Consider the following 25,837-nt stretch of genomic DNA (forward strand, 5'->3'; position numbering starts at 1 on the left):
AGCAAACAGGACACAAACTGTTACAGCTAATGGCACACATCCTTCTCATTCAAGATAACCAGAGCTTCTCACATAACACTGGTAAGCAAACAGACATCATGGCTGCTAACTACTGCTGCTCCTCTACCTTTCTTCTGTGTGCTGGGACATGCTGGTGGATAGGGAATGATCTTGCAACTGCTCTTTTCCACCTCTGTGAAAAAAGCTGTCATTTTTCAAATTGTTTTCACTGAAGGCAGGTGTAAGGACAGCCATGCAGTACAGATGGCGAGGAGCTTTCAAAGAGAGCCAGAGCTGCTGCAGGGTCAGGAGGACAGAAAGGATGAAGGGCAGAACCTTCAATTCAAGGAGCATCTCAGAAGGAATGATTCAGAGGTTTCCAAGTATGTAGGAGACAGTTTATTTCTATATCCTGCTGTTTAATTATGACTCACAGTTTAGCAAAATATACAATTGGCATTTAACCCCCTAGAAAAGGTTATTCTCTGCCTAGCTATAATATAAATCTGCTATAAGACTTATAAATTGTAGAATTTATATGGAAAGATTATTGTAACATTTCCTAACATGAATATTTGATACAAATATTGAATATGAAACTTAAGACCAAATCATAGAATCTCATTTTCCTGGTCAAACTTATGCCACTCACACACTAATCCCCAACACATCAAGATAAACAAGCATTATCTTATTGTATACAGCATATATTTGAGACAGGTGAAAGGACTCAGAAAAAGGCATATAAATTGGCAGCACTAGCAGAGCCATAATTTAGCACTCAATGCTCAGTTTCTCAGTCTGATATGCATAAAGCCATAATAAATGCAGGTGCTAGTATTGGCCTTCCACTGTATTTTAAAGCACTACTTTGCAGCAAATTGCTAAAACTTACATAGTTGTTTTTGAAACATCCTTCATGCTGGTCAAAGGATCAGAGGTATCGGGACAACGCAAGAGGCATGGAGCAAAAACAATGGCCAGGGCATTGGGTGACATACGGTTGACATCTTCTATCAAAGCCACTCTGAAATTCAATGTGTAGAGCAAAAAAGATTTTTAAGTGCACCTTGCACATAAGCAATCTGATCAAACTCTGCCAAAGAGTTCCACAAGTAGACCCTTAAGGTACTGAAGTCCGTTCAACAGTTCAGGGAACTGTTTTAAAATGAATTTCACACTCACTAAACAGGTAAAGTTTCATGCATCAGAAAAAGGAACATGAAGCCACCCAGGCTGAGCTACTTTGATAGTCTGGCAAATCTGGCTAGCAATTTAGTTCCTTCTTTTTCAAAATCACTTTTACCTGTGTTTACAGGGCCACTCAAACTTTTTGAGTTCCTTAGATGAAATCAGCCCTTTTACTTGTACCCATTTATCCCTGCTCCTAAAACTAGCACATATGCAAGCATTTAAAATCCTTATGCAGTCCACACCAAATATACTAAACACCCTTGGTGCACTATGTATCCATCCATGTACAGACCACTCACCAATTCTACGAGATCTAACTTGTTTTCAGAATTTTCTTACCTGATTTGCTAGAAATAGACCAGCTGGTAGAAGTAAGCATACATTATTTTTAAACACAATTATCAACTTCAGTTCTTTCATTTCTAAACCAATAACACCAACCCTAAACTAACATTCAGGAGAGCATTCAAGCTTTTAGAAAGCTTCTAGGAGGGAATCAAAGAAGTCTCACACACATGTGCATGCACAAAAATAAAAGGGCCAAAAAACAAAATCCATCCAAAACCCCCATAACACTAAAGAATGGGTCTCAAGCAGGAAACTGCCAAAAAGAAAAGCTCATTACTTGACCAGATGGAAGATGAGTCTCTCCAGGGTATTATGATTTGCTTGTGGAAGCTGTTCAAGGACACTATAAATGGCACAGAGTTGCTCCTGTTTTTCTGGTAGTTCTGCACAAAGGAAAAAAAAAAAAACCCACAAGATCATAACTGCTGTGCAACACCAGTGCAAAATAGCCAAGCACCTTCTGAAGTTGTCTTAAAATGAACGTGGTTAAGAGATTACTTTGCCAGAAGCTACCACCTTCACTTGATTTACCAATAGTTATGACTGGATGTTACAGTACCCCAGATGGCACTGCAATTTTCGTACTCTTTCAGATACTGCTGTTAGTAAGCACCAAGTGAGACACCAAGCTCTCCAATGGTATTTAAAATGCCTAACTCCCATTGAAATTAAATGAATCTTAAGGAAGTTTGAACTACGTGGATGCCTCAACCTGGTCCAGAACATGAAGGAAAAGAAAAAGCCATCATGAAGGAAAACCCATTCATATGCTTGCTGCTTTTAAAAAGGGCAATATTGTATAGTGATATTATGCTACAGAAAATGAATTCTGAAATGAGAATAGGGTAGAGGAAAAATTCTCTGGAAAATGTTTTATGTCAAAATTTTAGAATCATTGCTGTAACTGGAAGGAAGATGTTCAGCCAACTTGAGCATCTCAGGTTCTTTTCTCAAATGAAAAAGAAATTTTAAAAACAAACAAAAACATCACGCCAAACATTTCTAAAACCTACCTACAGCTCGGAGAAAATCATTGTACTGTGCAGATGTCATTAATGGATCTGGTAATTCTCGTAGCCATTGCTTCAGGATCCCAGTAATAGTGTGAATAGGATAATTCTCCAGTTTCACTGAATTTGGATCTGAAAAAAACATGTTTCATCTGAAACAGCTCATTCCTTTGATGCATACTACAGGATCCCAGAGAAGCAATCCCAGGTACATTAAATTCTTTTGCCTCTGCTCACAGAATCCAAATAGTAACTCAGAGGGAAAAAAGAGAGAGAGAGAGAAAGAGAGAAAGAGGAAAATCTGCCAATAAGCCTTTATCAGCTAAGTAGCTTTTGCCAGCCAATATACACTAATACAAGACTGCACAATGAAAACAAGCCCACCAAAAAGCCGTTTTGAAAATATTAAAAAGTGGCAGATGCTTTCAGAACGGAAGAGAAGAGCAAGAAAAACTGATACACAGGGGAGTCAGAAGGGTGGACAACTCTGACCTGCTTGCAGCAACTGTTTCAGTTCCTTCATGCGATTTGCTGATCCTGATTTCCTGTAAATGCCTTCTGTGTAGAGGCCATGCATCTCCACATACTCCAGCAGCTTCTCCATGACAATGGGAACTGAATTTCTCTCACTGGTCAGAGAACTCACACATACTCCAAAGTGACGTGGTTCCACATCCTGTTCATTCTGGAATTGATGCAGGTCAGGCACTGTGAGTATCTGTTCCCAAGCTAGAATATTCAGTTGTGTTTCATGCTACAATTGACTTATATTTCCAGAAACAAAAGCTGAATGTTTTATTCTAGCTTGTTACAAGCCTATGATCATAAGGCAAACCCCCTAAGCTGCAGCAGTATGTTTAATTTGCAGTACATTAGATGTTTTCTTTAACAATTTGTCCAACACAGCACATGTGCTCTAAAAGAGGAGTTCCTAAATGGTCTTGAGTTATCATCTTTTAGAAAAAATCTGCTGTTTCTGCAGCTGCAGGGCCTTGCTCTGTGCCTGACAATATTCAGGCAGAGAAGGGAACTTAACTCTTTAAGCAACGTTTAGTCAGTGCCTGGACATCTGCTGTTCCTTTGTTGAGCAAAAACGATTGTATTTTACATGCACCACCTGTGGTATCAGAGCATAGGATCCTAGATCTGTAATTGGAACTCTTACCTTTTTTCCACAGGATGTGCAGCTGCTCTGGATTTTGGACATGCATTTCTTGTGACAAGTCAACTTGCAGACTAGAGAGAAACAATTGTTACAACAGTTCAAATCACATTAAAATGCTAAATTCTCTGTCTTACTACATAACCTGCATGTACTGTTCACAAAGTCCTGTCTGCACCAGCCAAAGCTAAAAGAAATCTGTGCATTTTGTCAACTAAGCGGCAAGAATGATGTGTTTTACACTTACCGCTGCAGAGACAGGCCTTCTCCATGGGCCAGATGTAGGATGAGCAGTGTTCACATGACTGCCGAATGCTCACTTGGTAGCTTGTGAATACATGACCATTGTGTTCTTCAATCTGGTGGGAGACAGGAGAAACTAATGAATTATTTTGTTTATTTTCTTTAGAAATCTACCTACCATATCTTAGGTTTTCTTCTATTTTGTAATTACAGCTGACAGCCTTGACCTTGAAACCAGATTTCAGCCTAGCCTAAAGGCAGGTGAGTTTGCTGGGTCAGGGCATGACTTGCGTGCTTTGGTTAAAATTGGTCTGTGCAATACATTAGCTATAGTGTGTTATTAATATTGTTTTCCTGTTAACAGTCCCATGACTGAGATAGTCATTAGGTCCTAGAAGATGCTATGGACAAGCAATGAGATGCTCGATTACCACCTATGCCTATGTAAGCAAGTTCTTCAGCTTATAAAAAACAGTTTTTTATCGTGTCACACCTTCATATAAGAGGTAAGTGATTTAGCAAGAAAAGCAGAACTTCAATACAAAATCAGCTCTCTCATGAGTTTTTCTGTATGCTTGGACACCATCTAGAATAGTTTTTGAGTACAGCTGAGGACACGGATTATTGTAAGAAGAAAAAGTACTCACTGCACGATCTTGTTTTCGTTTCTTCTTCTGGGCTTTGCTTTGCTGCAACGGGGTACAGAACTGGCATTAATCTTTGAATTTCAGGAATTCCATCCCCTGTTCTTCCTACTCAGCTTCCCAGACTCTACTTCACCTCTATACATTTGAGACACTATACTGCACCTCCAACTTGTATAAGGTTGTCTGAGCTCACAATGACTGTGAACTTCCTAAAAATCAGTAGCCCTCATTGGTGATAAAGCAATTCTATCTCCAAAACCTTCAGAGAACTTTAAGCTTTCACAAAAGAAAATACTCCAACATTTTAAGATTCTGCAAAATTTTAAGAGCAAGTTAAATAATGGACAATTCCATAAAGGTGTCTCTGCATTCAATATTTGTAGTGTGCAGGAATCATGTGTGGCAAATGTTTCCCAAAGAATAAAAATTCCTATCCCTAATGCTTTTCCTATGGGAAAGCATTCTGAGGTTAACATGGACCCCTCACTCCTAGGACAGTAACACTGTTTAATCATCCCATTAAGTCAGTAACAGAGTAAGTTTTATACCTTGTGCTGCTCAGATTCCTCTTTTTTTGCATAGCCTCTGGTGAATTCATCCAGAAGGGACTGGAAGAGATTCAAAACCAGCTTGACTTCTTTCTCTTCCCTTTCTTTTGCCAGATTTGTAACTAGAAGCTGGTAATTTTCCACCAGATCTTTGTAGCCAACATGGATTTGCCCATTCTGGGGAGCAAGGAGAATTATTATTTGGAAGACAGTCTTTTGAATATGGTTGATAGCTTCAGAGTTTTATAATGTGCTTAAGTTCAGAGACAAGAAAGCATGCTCACAATTAAAGTAAAAGATGACAGCCCACGACAGAGATAAGTTAGCACACTACCCTACTATGCTGCAGAAGGGTACTTGGCTGAGACAAGGTTGAGTCAGGAGAATATTGGAAACAGTGTCGGCAACTGTCTTAGGCGATTAAATACAGCAACAAAAAGAGGCTGAAGACAGTAATATCCAGCCACTTATAAAAAATTTACAGATGAGTGAACAAGAAAAAGGGAAACAAAGCAATCTATTTGCTTAAGATTAGAGCTCAACTGTAACATGTACACTACAGTGCAGCAATATACAATCATTTTTTCAGCTTTAGTGTTCAACTCTGAATTATGTGATAAGAATTGCATTTGTTAAAGAGCCGTAGGTCAAGCATTAAATGGCATGCTTGGTTCATTTATTACCTATCAGCTTTTTACTTTATTGAGACTTACTACTTACAGGAGCAGAGTACATGGTCTTGATATTTCCTCTAAACTTCTCTGTGGCTTCAAAAAACAGACATTCAACACCAGACTTCTGGGAGCGCAAGTCATTGATCTAAAAGACAAATACATCTCCATCAAGTTTCATTAAAACAAGTACATCTAGCTGTTAGGTTTCTGTCACTAGGCTTGCATGTCTATGACCATACCAATTATTTAAAACAACATTTTCTAATGCGCTGTGATGATACAAAAATAGGAATTAGACTGTGAAGAACTACCTCTACTTCCTTAAAACACACATGCACGCACACACACACACACACAACCCCCCCCCCCCGTCCATTTGAACACACTTCTTTGCAAACAGTAAACATGTCCTTCACTCACCCAAATATAATGTAATATAATACAATGCATGCAAATACTTGGAGGAAGGAAGAGAGTCTTAATACAGAACTAATTTGGTTAAGCCATCAAATCAATTCCCCTTTGTTTTAAAACATAATAGAAATTTACACCTAGAAAAGTTGTCTTCGAAATTCCAGACAAACAGTGAACACTGACCTGAATTTCATTACTGTTGAGTGCACTTTACCTTATTTAGAAGGAACTCATCAAGATGTTTCAGTTCATTTGCATTTGCAATCTCACGGACCATGGGAGTTCGCCAGTTCTGAGAAACACTTGAGATTTTGCTGATCTTAATAGTACGGTTCTTCTTTGTTTTACTGCTCTCTTTTACATGGTAGTCTCCTGCCTGGAGGCGACTTGGCTGTCCAGAATAAGCTGTGAAAGGAATTAATTCATATTCTAAAGCAGGATGATGGAATTCTACAGCATTTGTTTCCCCAGTAGCCATATAAAACATTACAAAAACAATGATACTATAAAGTTGGGGAAGGACTTTTAAAACATTCTAACCACTTGCACATTCACTGAAGTCACAGAAACCCACCTTCTGAAACTTTCTGGGCTCCTCCCGTTTCTGCAAACAGGACACAAGATACAAAGGAGAGGCCTTCTCCCTCATCAATCACATCAGGACTCTCCTTCGGAATTTTCTTGTCTGTTTTTTTCCCCAAAAGTCTACGCAAAGGGCTTTTAAAAGTAGACCTGAATGTAAAAGCAGAGGCAAGTTTGTCGCACTTGTAATGGAAGCTGGCTATACTACAAGAAAAGGCTCATTTAACAGAACAGTTAATGTCCAAGAGAGAAATAAGCTCTATTGTGGACATTCACTTTAAAGTCCAAGCTGCAGACAAATGAGCACCAGAGAAAAAAGAAACAGTCACAGAATTGGTGAGGTTGGAAGGGACTTCTCGAGATCATCTAGTCCAGCCTCCCTGTTCAAGCAGAGTCACCTAGGGCATGTTAGACAGGATTGCATCCAGACAGGTTTTGAATATCTCCAGACTTCACAACCTCTCTGGGCAACCTGTTCCAGTGCTGAAAGCACACCTGGACATTCTGCTATTCACTGCATTAGAGCGCTGCTTTTAACATACATAGAGACAGCACATCAGATATCCAAGACACCATTTCTGGCTGAGGAAGTCCCTGAGCAGCAGAATGCCAGAAGGTGGCGGAGCAGGTTAGGGAAACATCATTAAATGCTTGCTGTGTTCTTAAACTCTTCCCCAGTGTCCTATTTCTCACTCTAGCTGACAGTATGGACCTTCAATGTGAGACTGTATGGCAGTTCTTAAGTTAAAAAGAACCCATTTAAAGTCATGAGTTACAAAGATACAGAGGTTTTTTTCCCCCTCAAAGGTTCAGATATCATGCTTATGCCAACATGAAGATCAAATCAACCAGCAACACAGTTGCTCACACAGCTCGTGTTAACATATGCCTCTTTCCATAGTCACACTCTCAAGATGCCCAATGCAAGTACCTCCTTGTTTCATTTCCTTAAAGGCAGTCCAATGCCATACCACACAATACATACTTGGCATCTATCTGCTGACTTGGTGGCTGTATGAAAAGAGCCGAATCCCCAGCAGATAAGAGTTCACTGGACTTCTTTTGCACAGGATGTTTCTTGTTGCCCTTTTCTTCTTCTATTGTATCTGGTGATTGCTATAGTAGAGAAGAAAAAATGAGTAAAAAAAACCTACAGAGTGAAAGAGATTCTTTAAATAGTCTTTTAAAAATCAGAATAGTGAAAAAGTTTGCCTGGTCAAGAGAAAACATTTATCTACTAGGTATTACCTTACTAAACTAAAATCCAAGTATATTTAATGCTTTGATCAAGAGTCTATTTGTGAAAAAAATTTAAGTTCTCAAACTGCTGCACAGTATTCCATAAAGAAATCCTGTTACTTGGATATCAAGCCAAAAATCAATCTGAAAGGAATATAGGCATCCAGAATGCACTACAGAGAGTTATTCAGGAATCCTTGAACTTTACAAATAAGCAAATTAAGTATAAATATGCACATCTTTCCATAGCCTCAGTACCTGATTCACAGCAACAGACTGAGACAGGGTAGAGAGATCATTTAATGAAGATGAATTCCCCTTCTTTCTGCAAAATTACAAGATTAGTTTCAGGATGTATTTTTCACAAAAGTCTATCGCCTGTTAATACTTACTAATTTTTAAATAACCCACATTTCAATGTTACATCTATAAGAAAAAATCCTGATCAACTCTTGCAAGTTACTTTTAAATGCAGAATGTACTGCAGAAATAAGAAATAGGTATATCAGATTTCCTGCCATAACAGTGATGATGCTTGCAAACCAGAAGTCACTAAAACATCATTCACAATGAGCCAGAAATACAAGACAATAAACTCTAGACTATTTTTAAACTCAAGTCCTGACTCTCCATTTCAATTTGGTAAGGCAGGCTTCATATCTATTGCTACCTTTGGAAAACATTCCACCCATACAGAGTCAATCATAGAATTGGGGACTTAAAGCCACTAAAAAGCAACAACTGTTCATAGTTAATTTTCTTCCATTGCATGGCCAGATACACAGGATATCAGGAGTTCTCCATCTATTTTCAAATATTACAAAAAAACTCTTCTTTGAGAAAGTAAAAATAATTAGGAAGATGCCCTTACTCTAGCTGACTCTGAGACCACTGATCCACACGTATTCTTTCATCCAAAGACTGACTCAGCATGTCATTGTTACCAGCATCAGGTTGTCTTTTTCCTTTCCACTTCTCTCTCTTATATTTTAGTTTCCCTGGGTCATCCACATATCTCTGAATTGGAGAAGAAGTGGGACTATCCAGCTCTCTGGTTGCTTTCTGAAGAAAACGTTTGTTTTTTTCTGTACAAGGTTCAGCTGGAGACTGAATGCTCCCACTAGCGAGTAGAGTATTTCTAAGATCTAGTGCAAGATCTGTTGGCCTTTCAGGGCAGCTAAAGCTTTGGCTGCCTTTTATCTGCTTCTTTTGGTTCTCTTGTGTTTTCATTTGTTCAATAGCCTTATCATCTGCTCTTTCTCCTTCTGATTCAGGTAGTTGCTCAGGAATGGAACTGCCTTCTTTTATTTCATTTGATAGTGGTGTGTTTGAAAGAGTGTTTTCTTCGCCTAGACTTTTCTTTTCCTTGCAGCTTTCTTGAACAACAGTATCTTGTGCTGTGGATTTTTTTGGCTCTTCAACAGTTTCTGGGACCTCTTTAGAAGAGGTTTGTTCCTCCTGGCACAGTAAAGATGGTCCCTCGAAGGAAAACAGGACATGCTTATTCTGTAACTCATTATGTTCCAGCCCCCTCTGCCGGCGAGATTTACGTTTCTCCCGACTGTTTGTTACCTTCTCAGAGCTCTCTGGCACATTCTTCTGGGGTAATGTAGCTTTCTCAGAAGATGAGCACAGGTGTTCAGCTTGCTCATTTGGAGCTTCATCAGTGTCCACAGCAGCTTGATCCGGCTCTGACTCATGTTTCACAGGCAATTCATCTGCTGCGGGCTCATTGCCCTCATCCTTGCTCATGTCATCCTCTCTGTCCTGAGCTTCCTGCATCTCTCTCTGTTTTTCTTCAGCTTTCTGCTTTTCCTTGGCCATTTTCTGAAATCTATTAAAAATTTGAAAGATGAATACAGAAGTATTTAGCGCACAGTGGCAAAGAAAAATATCCCATAGTTTAAACACAGCCTATGTAGTAATACAGACAGAGTACAAAAATACTTACAGTCCCAGCATGACTGCATGGAGGACTGGTTATTAGGACTGGCACACATCAGTGCAGCCTAGCTGAATAATGTTCAAGTACAAAGGGCTTAACCAGTCTCCACATACTACTGGCTATTCGATCCTGACTGCAGGATCACATGGTAATAACTATCTTCAGTTGTTCACTAAATCAACATATCACACAGAAACTGAATTCAGCAGGCACAGCCAAGCAGCCAACTGGCTAAAATGCACACTTGCATACCATATTGCTTCTCTTCCTTTACCTCTTACGCTGGAGATGTCCTCTAACCATGGCTTGTACAAGACAAATTCTATTCTTCTGCTGAAGGTAGTATTTTCGTTCCCTGTATCCTCGCCATGCTGACTGAATGCAAATGGCAGCCTTATTTTTCTCCAGTCTCCTCCTAACATAACAGGAACGCCACCAAGCCTAGGAAGGGAGATTTCTAAATTTAGTAGGAGGTACTTGAAGTGTTTTTTTAAAAAGATTGACAATCTTCAGTCAAACATACCTGCAAAACAATAGTTGCTTGCCGTATTCTGAGAAAGCGTCTCCTTTCCAAAACCATCCTGAGCCAGCTCTGAAGGAGAATGATTTTCCTGATGACTTCTTTGTGTAGTGTATCCTGTAGTTTCTGCCGTTCGGCCTCTTTCATAAAAACCTGCTCAGTTACAGAAAAGTTCGTTGACAAACAGGTAAGAGACCTTCTAGAGGTATTTAATACACAAGCTAGAAAATGAGGATAGGAAGACTTTCTACTGCTGACAGCAATTAGTGCTCCCAAGAAGTCAGAATCCTTTTGTTTTACTAAATCCAAGTGCTTGAATTTTAAAATACACTTGTATACTTACTACTTTCAAATCACAAAATCCTTCTAAAATGAAAACATTGACCTTTTTGACAAGTGCTAATAGCAACAATTCCCCAGAACGAATATCCTTACAGTGCAAAAATCATATTCTCTATTATACTGTAAGACAGGAATCAAAAATTATGATATATCTACTAATGTCTGTGTCAGCATTTATAACAGTTAAAAATAGCTAATTTTAGTGTGAATTGTAGAAAAAAAGAGCAACAACAACACCTGTAAATGAACAGCACTAAATTTTGCAGTGCACATTACTGCTTCTTACAAATGCCTTGATTATAGAAAGTTTAACAGACCTTGGTCTTCCCTATTTGATAGTAGTTTTTGTCCAGTTTTAGTTTATTCAAATAAGCAAAAATATCTTCCCTAGATGCTTTGGCATTTTTGGGCAGTAGCACCTGAAACTGGTCTATGAATTCCTGTGAAAAGCAGAGACAGCAAGAGATCAGAGTTAGAAGATAATTCATGAGTCCAGAGTTTTAACTAGATTTCTAAAATTAACCTTGACCATCTGAGCTGCAGGAGTTTGAAAGTACTTATTTCTCCCTCCAAATCAAGCTACTTTTCCCCATTCTCTAGAATACAGGATTCATTCAGTTTAATTCAATGCTTTACAGATAACCTCTATACAATCTATAGAGCTACAAGCACAAAGTATTTTACAGAAAACAAATTCACATATACAGATACTAACGTATAGGACTGACTGCTTGTATTTGTGATGGTGCTTAGAATGTTTTCCTCCATGCAACAGTAGATGACTCACACAACAGTTTAGACTAAAAATTGTCATCATGTAGGCTCTGTCAGAACTACAGTGAATTTTTATAATTCATTCAGAACAGTCACAACTGTCATATGAACAGAGACATGAAAGACCCTGTTATGTCATTCAGAGGCAATGCATGTTTTTCAACAGCTGCAGATATTCCTGAAAGCATAATCCTTTTCCAGTTCCTTACATACCTGGAATGTATATTTGGCACTGTAGCCAGATCTTCTGATTCTCACAGTTTCTAGCATGCCTGTGTATCTTAATTGTTGAAGCACCAAGCTTTCATCAAAAAGCATCTCTTTCTGAAAAAGATCAGAAGTCAACATCTGATAATTTCCTGAACTATCCTGCTTTTTGACCGGTATACATTCTGCATTCATACACTGGTTACCTTCCACCTTCATACAGAATGACAGTGAATAAGATGTATTATAGGGCCTATAAGCCCTATAGGGTCCTGTATATATAGGGGCACTTAGGGTGTCAGCAGTCAGATTAACTTTTAAGGCGGTCTTACCTTCTCAGCATTGGAGCGGATGCAACGGATGAAGAATGGTTCAGCTTTCCCCAGTGTCTCCAATAATTTATTAAGCGAGGTCTAAAAGGAAATATTCAAAAACATTTTTTCTTCAGATATCAACATTTAGAGTTGCATTTGGTAGCAGTACAGTTCCTTTCTCAGAACACAATGTCTTTCAGGTCTGATATAAATCCTGTTTCATCTGAAATAAAACCTATTTCATCCAATAGGGAGGTTCTTCTGTACCACACAGCATATCCCTGTATTTGTTTTTACCTTTTCTCAAGCTAATGAAAAGTGAGATTTGCATATGCTGTTAGGTAACACTAGATCTGCATACAGGGATGAGGCTGGTTGTACAGAAAACTAACACACATCATAGCGTAAGGATAGTTTACAACTGCAGTCTAACTTGATTACAGTAACAGATCCTAATTCAACAAATCCCGAGAGTGAAAAACATTTTGTTTTTCACACAAGATCACCCTAGATGCCACATATTTGCCCCTTTTTTCCAAAAGGACACTACAGAAGAACAGTGCACAGTCTTCCCTCCCCCTCCAAGTAGTTCAAAAAATAGCCTACATTGTTGATCAAAAAGCATTTTTCTTACTACTACTATGTATATGTTCAATGAAGACGAGATACTAAATGCAACATTATTTCAGTGCTTCTAATCGTCATAAACCCATTACAGCAAATATCCTGAAATTGTGAACTACTACGTAAGTCCCAGGAAGGTCTGTTCTCATATGGGTGCTTAGATTGCACCCACAAGATGTGTACCTCATATCACTCACCTACCTGAAACTGTGCACTTATGCTAGGGGGTTTCTTCTTTTTGTGCAAATGCAAGAGGGATTTTGTAGTTCGATCATGCAGAGTCATGCTTACTATGAGCTTCAGAGACTTGGAATCCAGCAAGTTCTAGGAGGAAATTTTCATAATCAACATAAAGTACATGTCACTTAAGTGAAGAGGAAATATTTCCATCTACATGAGGATTAATAAGAATGAAGTCAACTAGTTAGCTCCACATTCAGTGACACGTTATGCTTCATGACTTTTTATATTTCATACTAAAACCTCTCCTCAAGAGTGAAAGCTTTTCTCTGTCCCATCCCAAGAGTGTAAGGGGAACAAGGGGAACTACACAGTTACTATGTTTGCCTTTCATGACTTGAATAGAAATAGCTTTATATATTATGGCATCTTTAGTTAGTCTAAAGAAACAGATGTCTCAATTCAGAATATTTTTTTTTTCTGTTCAGCTCTTCTTATAAGGATGAACGTTTACCTATCCTTTGGCTGTCAAAGGGAAAATTCCCCATACTATGAAACAGTATTTTCTGAAGCAAGTTCTGGCAATCAAAATTAATGTTCACAGTGCAGAAACACAACAAACAAGAGAAATCTAAGTTATTCAAATAACTTTACCTTGGGAGTGATCTGCTTTTGTTTGATACCTCTACTTTTCCTGTTAAAATATTAAAGATCATTTAAGAAAAAGAACACATGATTTTTGATTATTCCAGCAAGCCACAGATTGGTGCAATTTATGAGGCAAGATGAAGGATAGAAGAAAACGAGCACATCGTCACTGGAGTGTATTCATGCACAGACTATCTTACAAGTGATCAATGCAAGAAATGCAAACTGCTTCGCAACTTTTTTTTTCTTTTTCTAAATAAACATTGTAAGCATGATAAGCTTTGAGAAGTGAAACACTGTTTCTGAAGTCAGAGCTATTAAAAACTACAGTTGTAAAGCCTGTTTTTTGTGCAAGTTCTATTTAGCCAACTGTATAGTCACTGACATCTCTTCAAAATAAGGCACTATCAGGTAAAAATACTTGAATCAGAAGTTATTGTGCCTTGATCCAAAACTCCTGTGAAAGCACTTTACTGCTCACAGAAGGAAAGCACATGCCCCAGCACTCCATTTATGAATTCTGACATGTCTGAGAATGTTCCCAGAATTTCTTGGGGCAGTACACAAGCTTCAGGCATAGCTCCAATCCACACAGACAGAGAACACAACCTGAAGTTGTCAGAAACAAGATTGTAGTTCACATCCTCCTAAATCTAAGCGTATCATCTCCTTCATGTGAAACGTTCCATCTCCATGGAACACATTCTGGACTGATTTTCTTAAACATTCATAACAACAAACTTGTACTATGTTCTTGGATTTTAAAGCAAATTTACATGAAAAGCAGGCTTAACCATCGGCTAGTACAAAGGAAGCAACAAAGCATTTGCTACAAACTTCATATCTTTTGAAGAAAATGTATTGTTCACAGTTGTCTCGTTTAGGTTTTGCAGAAGACGTTCGTGAAAAGAACACTTTTTTATGTACTAGAATAATTACTTGAATATTGTTGCTCTTTCAAAGCAATATCTAGCACCAGAACTCACATGAAGTGGGAGCGGTGTTGAAGACGACTGAGTGACCGAAGCAGCTTACATGGGTCATCACCCTGCCATGGAAGTCCTTTTATACTCGCGATGATTTGTTCATGCATGTCTCTAAAATGATTCACAGCAAAACAAAGATGGCAAAGATACACAGCCATGAGGGAGAAAAGAGGAGTTAAAAAACAAGAGATCCCATCACCAAGTGTGCTCCAAATAGTAGCAGGCCAATCCCAGACTACTTTTTCCTAAAAATGAATTATTCTGATATCTAGTCAGCACTTTCTACTCTGTTAGTGCCCTAAATTTTAATATCAGTGTCATATACTAAGTTATTTTCTAATTCTACCTTTTAATGTAAATTCTTCAGCCATCAATTTTAAATGCAAACAGAGGAATTTAACAAAATGTACTTAACGTGCAAGGAAACTTTTTGTTAAACTAAGTAGCCTTTTTAGATAGATACAGCTTCTTTGTAATCTAGCACTAAATATTTGTATCTATTTCTTGAATAGATTAAATAGATTTGAATACTGCAATGAGGCTGCTTTGCAGGCTCACATCAGAAGACTAGATTAGAAAATGGATATTGCAGGAATACATGGAGTTTCACTAAGACACAATTTGATTGTTTATTTCAAACTTATTTACACATATTTAGCTTTTCAAAGTAAGCCTGGGATGGTCCCTAATTAGTGGTGAATTCCATTATTTTAAACATGCACCATGCTGGGGGAGCATTGTGCCTTGGCACAGAACTTACCTTCTTTACTCTCCAGAGAGGCACAAACCAAAAATAACAGAAGTGTAAGTGTCACTTCTGACCATAAATGCAATCACCATTCTGAGCTGCTCAACGAGCAGCAGCCACACTATTACAGACAGTTGCTTGTTTTCCCCAGTCCCACTGAACACTTTTAGAATTCCGAATTTTTGTTTTAAGATATTGCAAGGAAACAGGTATATTAGGCTGACAAATCCTTTTGACTCAATTGCACCTTCAGTTCTTAGCTGCCACAAGTGGCTGAGACTGTCCAGAATGTAGTAATTATGAAGTAGTATGATGTGATTGCTTTTTTTATACTTCAAGGCTTCACTTTCACATAGAGCATGCTCAGAAGGCCAGTCTGTCCAGGAATGTGCCTCCCTGGCCTTTAAGTTCAGTCCTATTTCTACTTACTTCTTGTTTTCATAAAAAGAAATGATGTCCTCAAAAGCATTTATATCGAAATCCTCAGAACAATCAAATGAGAAATCAAGCATTGAGCAGCTGCAAAAGGAACATGTATAGAACCTAAATACTCCATTAAAAGGCAAGTATGCCTATATAGAGCAATGTTGGAGCCAGTTCAGGAGTTGCCCTGCCTCCTAAGCATATCACTTCTTATTCCTTATTCCTAGAAATAAGAAGGTTGCAAAAAAATGAGTGCTCCTATGAATTCTTCATCACAGACTGGCTGCACAGGAACGTACAATGCTGACTGCAACCAACACAACATATGTATTGAGCATTCAGAAACACAGTACTAAATGGGACTCGGGCTGTGCCACCTGCATTTGGTAGCACTGGCTCTTACACAAAGCATAGCTGAGTATTGTTTTGATAGTATTAAAAAGGCCAAACAAAACAAGACAGGGAAGAAATAAAACCTGCCATCCTTGTGGAAAGATCTAGCTGATATTTGATATGTGAAAATGTGACTCAGCAATCCAGGCGTTTTTCCCAGCTCGTGTGTTGTCGAGTGTTGCTACGCCTGGCTATTACATTGTTCCGTTAAAAAAAACAAAACAAAAAAAAACCACCCACAAGATAAGGGTTAGGTACATTTTTCTCACCGGTAAACTTTTTCTACTGGTGTATTTGCTCTCTGGAGTTCTCCAAGGGGAACTCGGGGTCCTTGGCGCACCACTCCTATCATGAAATCATCAATAGATTGAATTTTAACAAAGCTACTAGCATAATAGACAAAATATCCATCCAATATCCAACAATTATAACAAATATTATAACAAAATATCTGTCCAAGGGCCTGGAGTTTTTCTCTAGTATTTTATCTATTAAGGTAGACCACTCACTTTGGTTCTCAAACTACCTACTACTAGAGTAAGCTGCAGCTGCTTGGAAAAACTTTGCAAATTGAACTTTCATCTTGAATACTCTTCTGAAAACTCAGGGAAATCTGCAAAGATCAACAAATATAAACAGTAATAGGAAGAATGAGCAGAACCAGAACTAGCAGTACTTCCCCGATCTTTTACAAATAAGACTCAAACACAGCACAACCTGCTGGCTATAGTGCACCAACTGGAGGTGGAAGTCTGAATGATATCAGATAAAAATAAATGACAACTTTTTTGGCACGTCCATGTTATGTCTTTTTTACAACTCAGTTTTCCTTCAGTATCAACTGAGATCACATTTGCATGATAAGGTTTCGCAATAAACTAATTCTGTCAACAGGCATTAATCAGTGGAACAATATTTGAAATCGTTTCCAGAATGTTTTTTCCTACCATACCTGCAGTCTTCCGAGCTCTCTGTCGTCCAGCTTCTGCAAAGACAGCCATTGCTCGAATAGCTGCCCGCAGAACAGCCCAGCGGAACACAGCCACAGGGTCCATTCCTATCAGCTCCCGAACATAAGCACTGTCACTACTTCGTAGTAAAGCAACAATATCCGGTCTCATGTAATCCATATTTTTCTCTCTGAAATCCTGCAAAATAAAGAATATTGAACCACAAACACTCAGCAAAGCAGGTATACAGACACATCCCAGAACTGTGTTTTGAGCCAAGAGATTCAACGCTACTCAGAATAATTCATCATGCTAAGTAATTCTCACTACAGTAAGTATTTTATCAAAGTCTGTAACAAAAAAAGAAAAAAAAATCTAAAATACATCCAAGGACATAACTAATTTAGTCCATTTTCAAAAGTTTTCTATATCCACCCAAATCAACAAGGAAAAGAAGTTTCTTTCTCGACCATAAGAGCTACCACCTACTTTTATCTGGTATTTAACTTTCCCGGCAAAGTGTCGGATGATAAAAGCAGGCTCCATCACTGGTGTTCCAACAAAAAACTTGTTCTCCTCATGCTGCTGTTTGAATTTTGCAAGTAGAGTTTGGTTGGTGGCATGTGGAAAACTAGGAATACAAAACAGGGTTAGCTATTCTTCTCCAAACACAGATAAGTTTACTAAGGTGCAAGACCTCAGACTGAAGAATAGATACTGATTCTTACGGGGGTGGGGGGGGTGGGGGGGGGTGGGAAAAGACACATTATTGTTCGAAATCTCTAAATCTAGCATTACTGACACACTTGTTTTGGATTTTGACATTGGCTGCTGGGTTAATTTTTGGACAGAAGAAACTCAAACAGTTCCACACACAGCAGAATATTCTGAAGTTTCAACCGTACATCAGTGTTGCCTGCTACTTCACCAATTAAGTTCTGTTAGTACTACATTAACTAATTACCATGTTTAATTGCTTACTGTTCCAAAGGCTTATATGCATGTGTTTACTTTAATCCTAATTACACAGTAAAACACAAAAGCAAAAATTTCTGAATCTGCTTAAGTCAAAATTTAATTTTAGCATCAATTTATACTACCACCTTACTGGAATCATTAGAAAAACTGGAGTGCAGATTATAGTAACAAGATGGCCCTTCCCTTCCCACAACTTTTTTATTTTTATTTATTTATTTAAGTGCTGTATTTCTGTTCCATTCCATCATCCACAGTCCTTCCCTCCTCCCTGCCACACAAGTGTTTTTTGGAAAATATTTGATGCTTACTTGCTTTCTTCATCCAGAAGATAGAAAAGGCCAGTGGGCTTCTTGCTGATTAAATGAATGCAGGCCACATTATCAGTATAGTCAATATTGTGCCAACTGATCCCTTCACTCTGATACTCCTCCTGCATAGCTCAAGAAAATTTCCTCATCAGTATAGTGTCCTGACCTTTAATGTCCTGTGTTCTAATTGCTTAAAAGACATTCTTGAATAGCAATGTTAAGTTGACTTTGTTAGTTCAGGCAGTAGAAACAAAAATAAGGAAAATTATAAATAGGAATGGAACTGTAGGCATACTGGGTCAGATCAAAGGTTCACCTAGCCAAGTCACTTAACAGTACATGTTTAGGGTAAACTGTTTACAGATCAAAACAGTGAAAATAATCCTTCCCCTGTTGTTTATAGACTACTGCTTGCTGGAAAGGCAGACGTGGTAGTCAGACCTTACAGCTACATTATCACATTTAAAACCCTAAGTAGGTTTAGGTCCCTTGAAAATATGTCTGTTTTTATTTTCCATAGTCTTTATATTATAAGGAAATGACAAATATTTTATGTTAAGCTCCAAAATTCCCAAATTGCACTGTCAGAGGAAATAACATAAGTTTCAAAACAAGCAGTTAAGTCCTACAAAGTATCAATGCAGAAACTTCCCCAGGAAGCAATGCTTATTGCTTAGGTTCAGAACGTTTAGAGCTCTCTTGGACAAAACAGTATAGAGCTTTTGTGTTGAAATGACCGTGTATTAAATTGCTTCACAGGACAAGCTTCGCATCAAGATACAGAACTGAAGTACTAGTTTTTCTTAACATTGTGAATGTCCAACCAAAAAGCTAAATATAATCTACAAACCTAAAAAAGATATCCCACAGAGAGTTAACTGAACTAAGTTTTAGGTTTAGTAAAAGACAAAAACCTCTCATATTGTTCTATATGATCATGATGATAAGAAATTGATTATTTTTAAGTAGGTAAATTAAATTCATCTAACCAATCTGCTTAGTGCATATGCCACATAACCAGAATTTCAGTTCTGTATTCATAAACAATAAAGCCCTTCTTTAAAACATATACAGAAAATCCCTGAGGGCTCTCACGCAGAAAGAGATGGGACAGGAAATGGGCTATTCAAGGATTAACCTTATTTGGAAAAATGGCATTAGAAAAAGAAAACAATACAGCTATTTACTCTAGTTAGTCTGGAGTCCTAACTTGTGTCCTAAGTTACAAAACAGGGAGCTCAACATCATGTTTACATACAAATTTTGTATGTTTGGTAATTTTTTTCTCTTAAAGTGCTTGTTTAAAGCTATCTACATATTGTTGACAAAATACTACATACTTCAGAATGACTACTTTTCAGCAGAATGACCAGAGGATTACTTTTTGGCACAAACCAGAAACCAAGTCGGGGGTGGGGAAACACCACCCAAACCTCACTCTAGAAACAGGCTCTACAGCAGCAGCTCTCAAAGCACTCTGTGAGAAGATGATATTATCTGTGAACAAGTATATGAACATATGCCAGTAGTATCAGGATTTCAGAACTCCTGCCAATATAAACATATAGCTGCATCCCTCTAAACGCAGTCAGGTGGAAGAAGCAACAAAGCATGGTTATTAAATACTTACTAACTGACAAAAACAAGACAAACTGTATCCCAATGCATTTTGAAAAACCTGAAACAAACTGATCTCACCTAGGGACTTTCAGTTTCAAAGTGTGCAATTTCATCTCCCTGATGCCTGCTGTTGCCTGAATGTCTTTTTGTTTCTTACAGTCAAGCAGTCACTGCTAGCTCTCTAAAGAAAGGCCCAGCTATCATTAGTATAAGTGGAGTGCTAAACAGCAAAACTGCAACTTTCAAACACCACCATAAGAAGCTACATTAAAACAAGAAATTGAAAAGTAAGACTTTTGGAGATACACTGAAGCAATTATAAAAATTATGCTGTGAGGTTTGCAGAAAGGTGATTCTAAATTAGCGTAACAGATGAGCCCTTGAAAAAAAATTTTTTTTTTAATCTTGGCAACTCTAATTTCTTACCTGTTCCAATTTGAAAATATGCTGATTGAAATAATACTGAAGCTGTTCATTTGCATAATTTATGCAGAACTGTTCAAAACTGTTGGTTTCAAAGTCTTCAAATCCAAAAATATCAAGTACACCAATGGACAAACACTACAGGAAGAAGATGAGGAAACCCAGTTACACAAGTGACCTAACCCACAACAGCTAACCACTACAAAATACACTGCAGTATACACTAACAGATTTCAAATATTTAAGTTGTGCCTACTGTGAAAACAGAGGTGGATTTAATATCAGCAAGAAATTTATTATGAACTTCAGAAGGATCAGAATTTATGCCAGATGTTATCTGTAGATCTCTGATAGCTCTAAATATGCAACCATCTACAAAGACTTGTTTTAGTGAGGAGCTTACTGTAACAGATTCCTCCATGTCCTTCTTATTAAGAAGCGCATGATTAATTCGCAGAACAATCCAATCAAATAGAGCACTGTACAAGGACTTTGCCATTGAATCACGAGCTGTTATTGCCTGCAGATGAAACAAAGTTCATAATTTACTTTAAAAAAGCATTTCTATTTCAGACTAGGTCACTTAAAGGTTACGATCTTTTCAGAGGTAAGATAAAATTTGCCTTTAATACTAACTTCTAATGTTCCAAACAGCAACTTCCCTCACTAAACGTGAAAGTGTACCATATTTTTTGTAGCCAACAACGGAAGTTTGACATTATTCCAGCATACTTCATTAGTTAAAACCTTATTGCTATGCTACTGAAACCTGACATTTCAAATCTAAAGCAAAATTTTATATAGGACTTTTTTCTGGATTTGTGATTTTTTTTATTAGTATTTTTTTTCAAGTCCCAGAACAATCAGCAGGATAACATTAAAATAATTCTACCAGTGTTCTTTCACACTTACCTCGTTGAGACTATATGGCAAAATAAGCTTATCATTAGCTGTCACAGTTTTTCTTTTTGTCAGGACTTCCACTAAAATTTCTCGTTTGACCTTCAAAACAAGCAAGAAAGAGTTAATGCTACCCAGTAACTACCCAATGAGTAATCTGATGCAAACAGTGGACATTACCATTTCCTCAGAAAAGGTCAAGTACTTTGACAACAGCCTCAGCTGTCACTCAGCTATAACTTTATAAGTTTTTCAGCTTCTTTAAATTATTCTCAGCTTACATTCATTCAGTTCCTTCCTTAGGGTGGCAAAGTACCCATCTCCAGTAAATTTATTCCTACTCAGCGCTGGGATTAATAAACAAATTTTACTTACACACTATGGGTTATATTCCCTCCCTTTTTTCTATCCCTAACCCCAATAACTTCACCAGTCTCATCCATTTCCTCTCCCATAAGGTAAAGGTTGAGAGAGCATAATAAACTAAATCTGGTCATAACAAACTTGGGCAAAACATTCAAGTAAACTCTTGGGGTTGATTCCACGACAAGAAGGTTTATCAAAACATTAGAGCTAAAGAGAAATACTCTACTTTTAAAAGCTGCGAAAGAATGTCCAGCACTTCAGGAGGTCCCACTTCCAACCCTTCATCACGACCTGTAGCTTTCTTCTTGTAAGTTACATTGCCCAAATAAAGAATAGCTGAAAGCACTGAAAAAATCCTAAGGAAAAAAAAAAAAGATTTAATAGGAATTTTGTTTATGAGTAACATTATAACAGTTGAACATATCTAATTCTACTTCAGGAAAAGGGACAATAGAATTTATCCACAGGCTCTCACAAATGTTCATCTCTCTCTGCCTCCAGTGGAGTAAATTTGACTTTAAGACAGATACTAAAGCACCCATACAGTTTAGTGCACTTCATTAACTAGCTGTCTGTAAGAAAGGCTTAAAGGATTCTACTTACTGTTTCTTTGTTGATGAAAGAAAGCCAACCATCTCCATGGCTTGTTTTAATCTTTCAAAGTCATGTCGGAGATCCTCTCCATCTTCAATTTTCAAGTTATGCTGCGAAAAGAATCCCATAATCAAGGACAAACAAAACCCCCAAAATATCACAAGAAAACAAGTAGAATCTGTTCTGTTTTCTTTGATTTCTTACACAATATCGGACATACAGCACTTATCAATGCATTTGTAAATCTCTGTCACAGATTACCTGATTGAGGTAGAAATAATCTTCAGGTTGTTTGAGGTGAAATTCTTTACGCTCTTCCTCGTTGACTCCAAGCAGTAAATAATAAAAGACATGGTAGTTCCTACAAAGTCAAATATATTTCTCTTTCATGAATATATAATGATTTTTCTTTTACCCTATGTACTTTAAATGCTTTTAACCTCTCACATCAATTATGTGAAGCACACGTAGGGAAGCATGTTAATGTTAAAGAACTTATTTGTTCTTAAAGCAACATATACAAGTATATATTTTAACTATATGCAAGAGAAGTGTGCACACCAACTATGCAGTAGCTGCATTCAACTTACAGCTGAAACATTCTAGTAGACACAGTACTAGCCTCTTACCTTTCATCTTTTTCTTGAGAAACGAGACGAGATTTTTCAAGAAGGTATTTTTCAACAACAGCCCTGAAATGTCCCCAAAAAGGGAAAAAAGAAAATGAAGGGAGAAAAAAAAACTTCCCAAAACATCAGATAGCAACTGCCAAGAAAGTTCAAATAATAAGATCTACACTAGAATACATAAGGGAATGGCTTAAAACAAAAAATTCACTATAGTCTACACTGCTTTTGAGACAATGAAAAGAAATATCCAGGAAACACCTATCTTGCTTGGTTTTAGGAGACATAACTAGAAAGAGGCAGATAAAGATGAGAAAAGTGTTGATGCAAAATTATAGGCAGAAACAAGACAGGTAAAGTGCTACTAATCTGTTATTACTCCAAGAATAACAGTTATCTGGCAAGAAATGCAAAAATTACAACCCCCTGCCCCCCACCCACGCCACCCCCCAAAATTACTGAATAATTGGTTGCTTCTGAACCTAACAAATTTGCTAGATTTTATGACAGTACATATGCCAATCTCAAACAGAGGCCAGACAGGCAGAAAACTCTTCATAGATAGACAAAGTAGGCAGCTAAATAATAAGCTAAACTCCTTCACACAAGACATCAACAAAGAATAGAGCCAAAGTTTGAGCAGCTTTTCTCAAGCTGAAGGTAAAAATAATTAAATAAATAAATAAATTCAAATGGTACCAATCTCCTGAGCTAGTGTGATTTCATCTGTAAAGATGTCAATTTTATCCAGAATAACACTTAATTAACTGTGGTGCAGAGTTCCCAGCTGTGTTACTGCGTTACCTAAGGCAGCATTTTACATAGCAATAGGAGCCTTTACCAATTCCTACAAGCACACAGCCCAACCCTAAAAAAACCTCATACCGTACTTACCCTCTGACAATACCATTCTCTAAATAGTTGACTTGAATGAATTTTCCAAAACGACTGGAGTTATTGTTATGTGCTGTTTTTGCATTTCCAAATGCCTGTAATAAAACAAAATGAGATAACTTCCAGTTAAACTGAAAAACCCAATATACAGCTTTCCAAAATATTCTGTTTATTGTTCAGTCCCCTCTTAGCTGGCAACATATGTCAAAAATATTATGGAAATGGCAGCATGCAGATACCAAAAAGGAAGCTTAGGAAGCCTTCACTGTTTCTTACAGAGCTATACACAGTTATTGTTTGCCCTATGCAATAATGTCTAGGAGTCTGAGGAAGGGGAATAATAAATTTAATCAGATATTTCTAAAAGTATTGAAAGGTAAATACAGCTAGAGAGCTCAAGTCAACCTCAATCATTAGCAATTATAAATGTAAAGCGGACATCTGGTAGGAGGAAGATAGTGCGACTGTGAAATTTGCTTCTTCCATGATAAAGCCACAAACTACATCTTTTTTTGCCTAAAGTACTGCTCCCACTCAAAAATTTCCACAATAGAAGTGCAATTATTTTTTTCTTTAAGTGAGAACAGAGCATTAAGATCCTGTATATAAAGTGAGCCTATGAATTTTTCTCATTTTTAAAATACGCAACTCTGAAAAGATTCACAGAAACACACTGGCTTCAGAAACACATAATACTCATTGACCAGTTAACTGTGCTATGCACTACTGAAAAACAGTTTCATTAGGATGTGTTAGAAAAGAAGATACGGCACAGATCTCATCCATTTTTAACTCTTAGTGCCTAAGCATCTTTTGCCTCTATCATCATGCCTCAGAAAGTACATAGCATACTCATAATAAAAAATACTCTGCATGAGCCACATAAAAAAAAAAAAAAAAAAAAGAATAACTTATAGCATCTAGAAGCCCATGAGAATTAGTTACTGGGAATATTCATAACTTTATCAACTCTTAACTATGATTCTTTAGTTTGAGAGAAACCACTGATCCTTTTATTGTGTGAAAGGTGATCAGCATATGAAGACGACACCCAGTGTGGAATGCAACTGTTTAGAAAAAGAGCCACTGGTGAAATACCACCAGCAATTCCTGCCACAGATATTTCCTCTCAGAGCTCCAAGCAATTAAGGCCTCCCATAGGAAATCCATCTCACCTAATATAGAACAAATTCATGGAACAGTTTCACAAAAAAACACTGCCACCTCCTACGCACACACAAACACACAATGATGGACGTACTAGTACTGTATGCAACAGAACTAAAGTGTTTCTAAATTAAACCACCAAATTACTAGGCAAGTACTGCTTTCATGTCAGTCGTGCTGTTTTTGTCAGTGCTGAAGACACCCTTCCCCCTCGCTTTTTAAAACTATGTTGCAAGGTTGCAGCTGCACTACAGTATCACACCTGAATCACTACTTCCAAAACAGGTTCTCAAAGATGTCCTATAAGTGATTTCTACTGCGACCTGCCCAGTGTTCAGAGAATCCAAGAAATCTGTGAAGTGAAAACCTTCTTATGAACTGGTAGAATTCCTGTAATTCTCTGCCTAACAGTTATTCCTGATCCTTTTTCCTTAAACGCAAGCCATGGAAACCCTCCCTGTGCAGAGGAAAATGGATTCTTATGAAACTTTAGAAAATTCAACAGGTTTCCAAAGAGACAAGATTTCTGTCCAGCAGTGCTTACAGATGATTGAGGCTGAGTTCAGCCTTCTAATTTCTAGGGATCATCCTACAGGTTTCGTAACGCAAACAGCATCCCCACTCAGATTTTTCAGGGAAGGCATAATGACCAGAGTCATCAACATCTTTTTGCAGCTACTACCAAACCCAGTTACTATCTTTCTGTAGTTGCTATCTCACAGAAAACACTTTTTCCTGCTATTTTTTTTCAGAGCCCATTCTGCATATGTAGTATATTCATGTTTTTATAAAATCTTGATCAAAACTTTTTAGTTAACAAGTCATATCAACTCAAAAGTGAAAGTC

General features: G+C 37.6%; 1 protein-coding gene across 11 annotated transcripts in view; it reads right to left on the minus strand.

Moving 5' to 3' along the window:
* The window catches only part of MYO9B (myosin IXB), a 45,814-nt gene that overhangs the window by 3,033 nt on the left and 16,944 nt on the right, over window positions 1-25,837 (minus strand). For 6 of the 11 annotated variants that reach the window (XM_062595949.1, XM_062595948.1, XM_062595951.1 and 3 more), the window contains 35 exons: window positions 23,825-23,919; window positions 22,934-22,996; window positions 22,566-22,665; window positions 22,314-22,414; window positions 21,937-22,066; window positions 21,357-21,446; window positions 20,848-20,964; window positions 20,448-20,582; window positions 18,402-18,523; window positions 17,605-17,746; window positions 17,118-17,313; window positions 16,435-16,510; window positions 15,779-15,868; window positions 14,602-14,712; window positions 13,622-13,661; window positions 12,989-13,111; window positions 12,182-12,262; window positions 11,856-11,966; window positions 11,186-11,308; window positions 10,530-10,679; window positions 10,281-10,447; window positions 8,933-9,895; window positions 8,320-8,386; window positions 7,808-7,938; window positions 6,815-6,972; window positions 6,455-6,645; window positions 5,873-5,971; window positions 5,153-5,329; window positions 4,605-4,646; window positions 3,962-4,073; window positions 3,718-3,788; window positions 3,045-3,237; window positions 2,556-2,684; window positions 1,820-1,925; window positions 896-1,027 (listed from right to left, as the gene is read on the minus strand). In XM_062595949.1, the coding sequence (XP_062451933.1) occupies window positions 896-1,027; window positions 1,820-1,925; window positions 2,556-2,684; window positions 3,045-3,237; window positions 3,718-3,788; window positions 3,962-4,073; window positions 4,605-4,646; window positions 5,153-5,329; window positions 5,873-5,971; window positions 6,455-6,645; window positions 6,815-6,972; window positions 7,808-7,938; window positions 8,320-8,386; window positions 8,933-9,895; window positions 10,281-10,447; window positions 10,530-10,679; window positions 11,186-11,308; window positions 11,856-11,966; window positions 12,182-12,262; window positions 12,989-13,111; window positions 13,622-13,661; window positions 14,602-14,712; window positions 15,779-15,868; window positions 16,435-16,510; window positions 17,118-17,313; window positions 17,605-17,746; window positions 18,402-18,523; window positions 20,448-20,582; window positions 20,848-20,964; window positions 21,357-21,446; window positions 21,937-22,066; window positions 22,314-22,414; window positions 22,566-22,665; window positions 22,934-22,996; window positions 23,825-23,919 (4,934 nt within the window). The remainder of the gene's footprint in view (window positions 1-895; window positions 1,028-1,819; window positions 1,926-2,555; window positions 2,685-3,044; window positions 3,238-3,717; window positions 3,789-3,961; window positions 4,074-4,604; window positions 4,647-5,152; window positions 5,330-5,872; window positions 5,972-6,454; window positions 6,646-6,814; window positions 6,973-7,807; window positions 7,939-8,319; window positions 8,387-8,932; window positions 9,896-10,280; window positions 10,448-10,529; window positions 10,680-11,185; window positions 11,309-11,855; window positions 11,967-12,181; window positions 12,263-12,988; window positions 13,112-13,621; window positions 13,662-14,601; window positions 14,713-15,778; window positions 15,869-16,434; window positions 16,511-17,117; window positions 17,314-17,604; window positions 17,747-18,401; window positions 18,524-20,447; window positions 20,583-20,847; window positions 20,965-21,356; window positions 21,447-21,936; window positions 22,067-22,313; window positions 22,415-22,565; window positions 22,666-22,933; window positions 22,997-23,824; window positions 23,920-25,837) is intronic. The other 5 variants (XM_062595956.1, XM_062595953.1, XM_062595958.1 and 2 more) reach the window with 3 other exon arrangements.

The sequence above is a fragment of the Rhea pennata genome, chromosome 27, assembly GCF_028389875.1.
Source record: "Rhea pennata isolate bPtePen1 chromosome 27, bPtePen1.pri, whole genome shotgun sequence".
Taxonomy (NCBI): domain Eukaryota; kingdom Metazoa; phylum Chordata; class Aves; order Rheiformes; family Rheidae; genus Rhea; species Rhea pennata.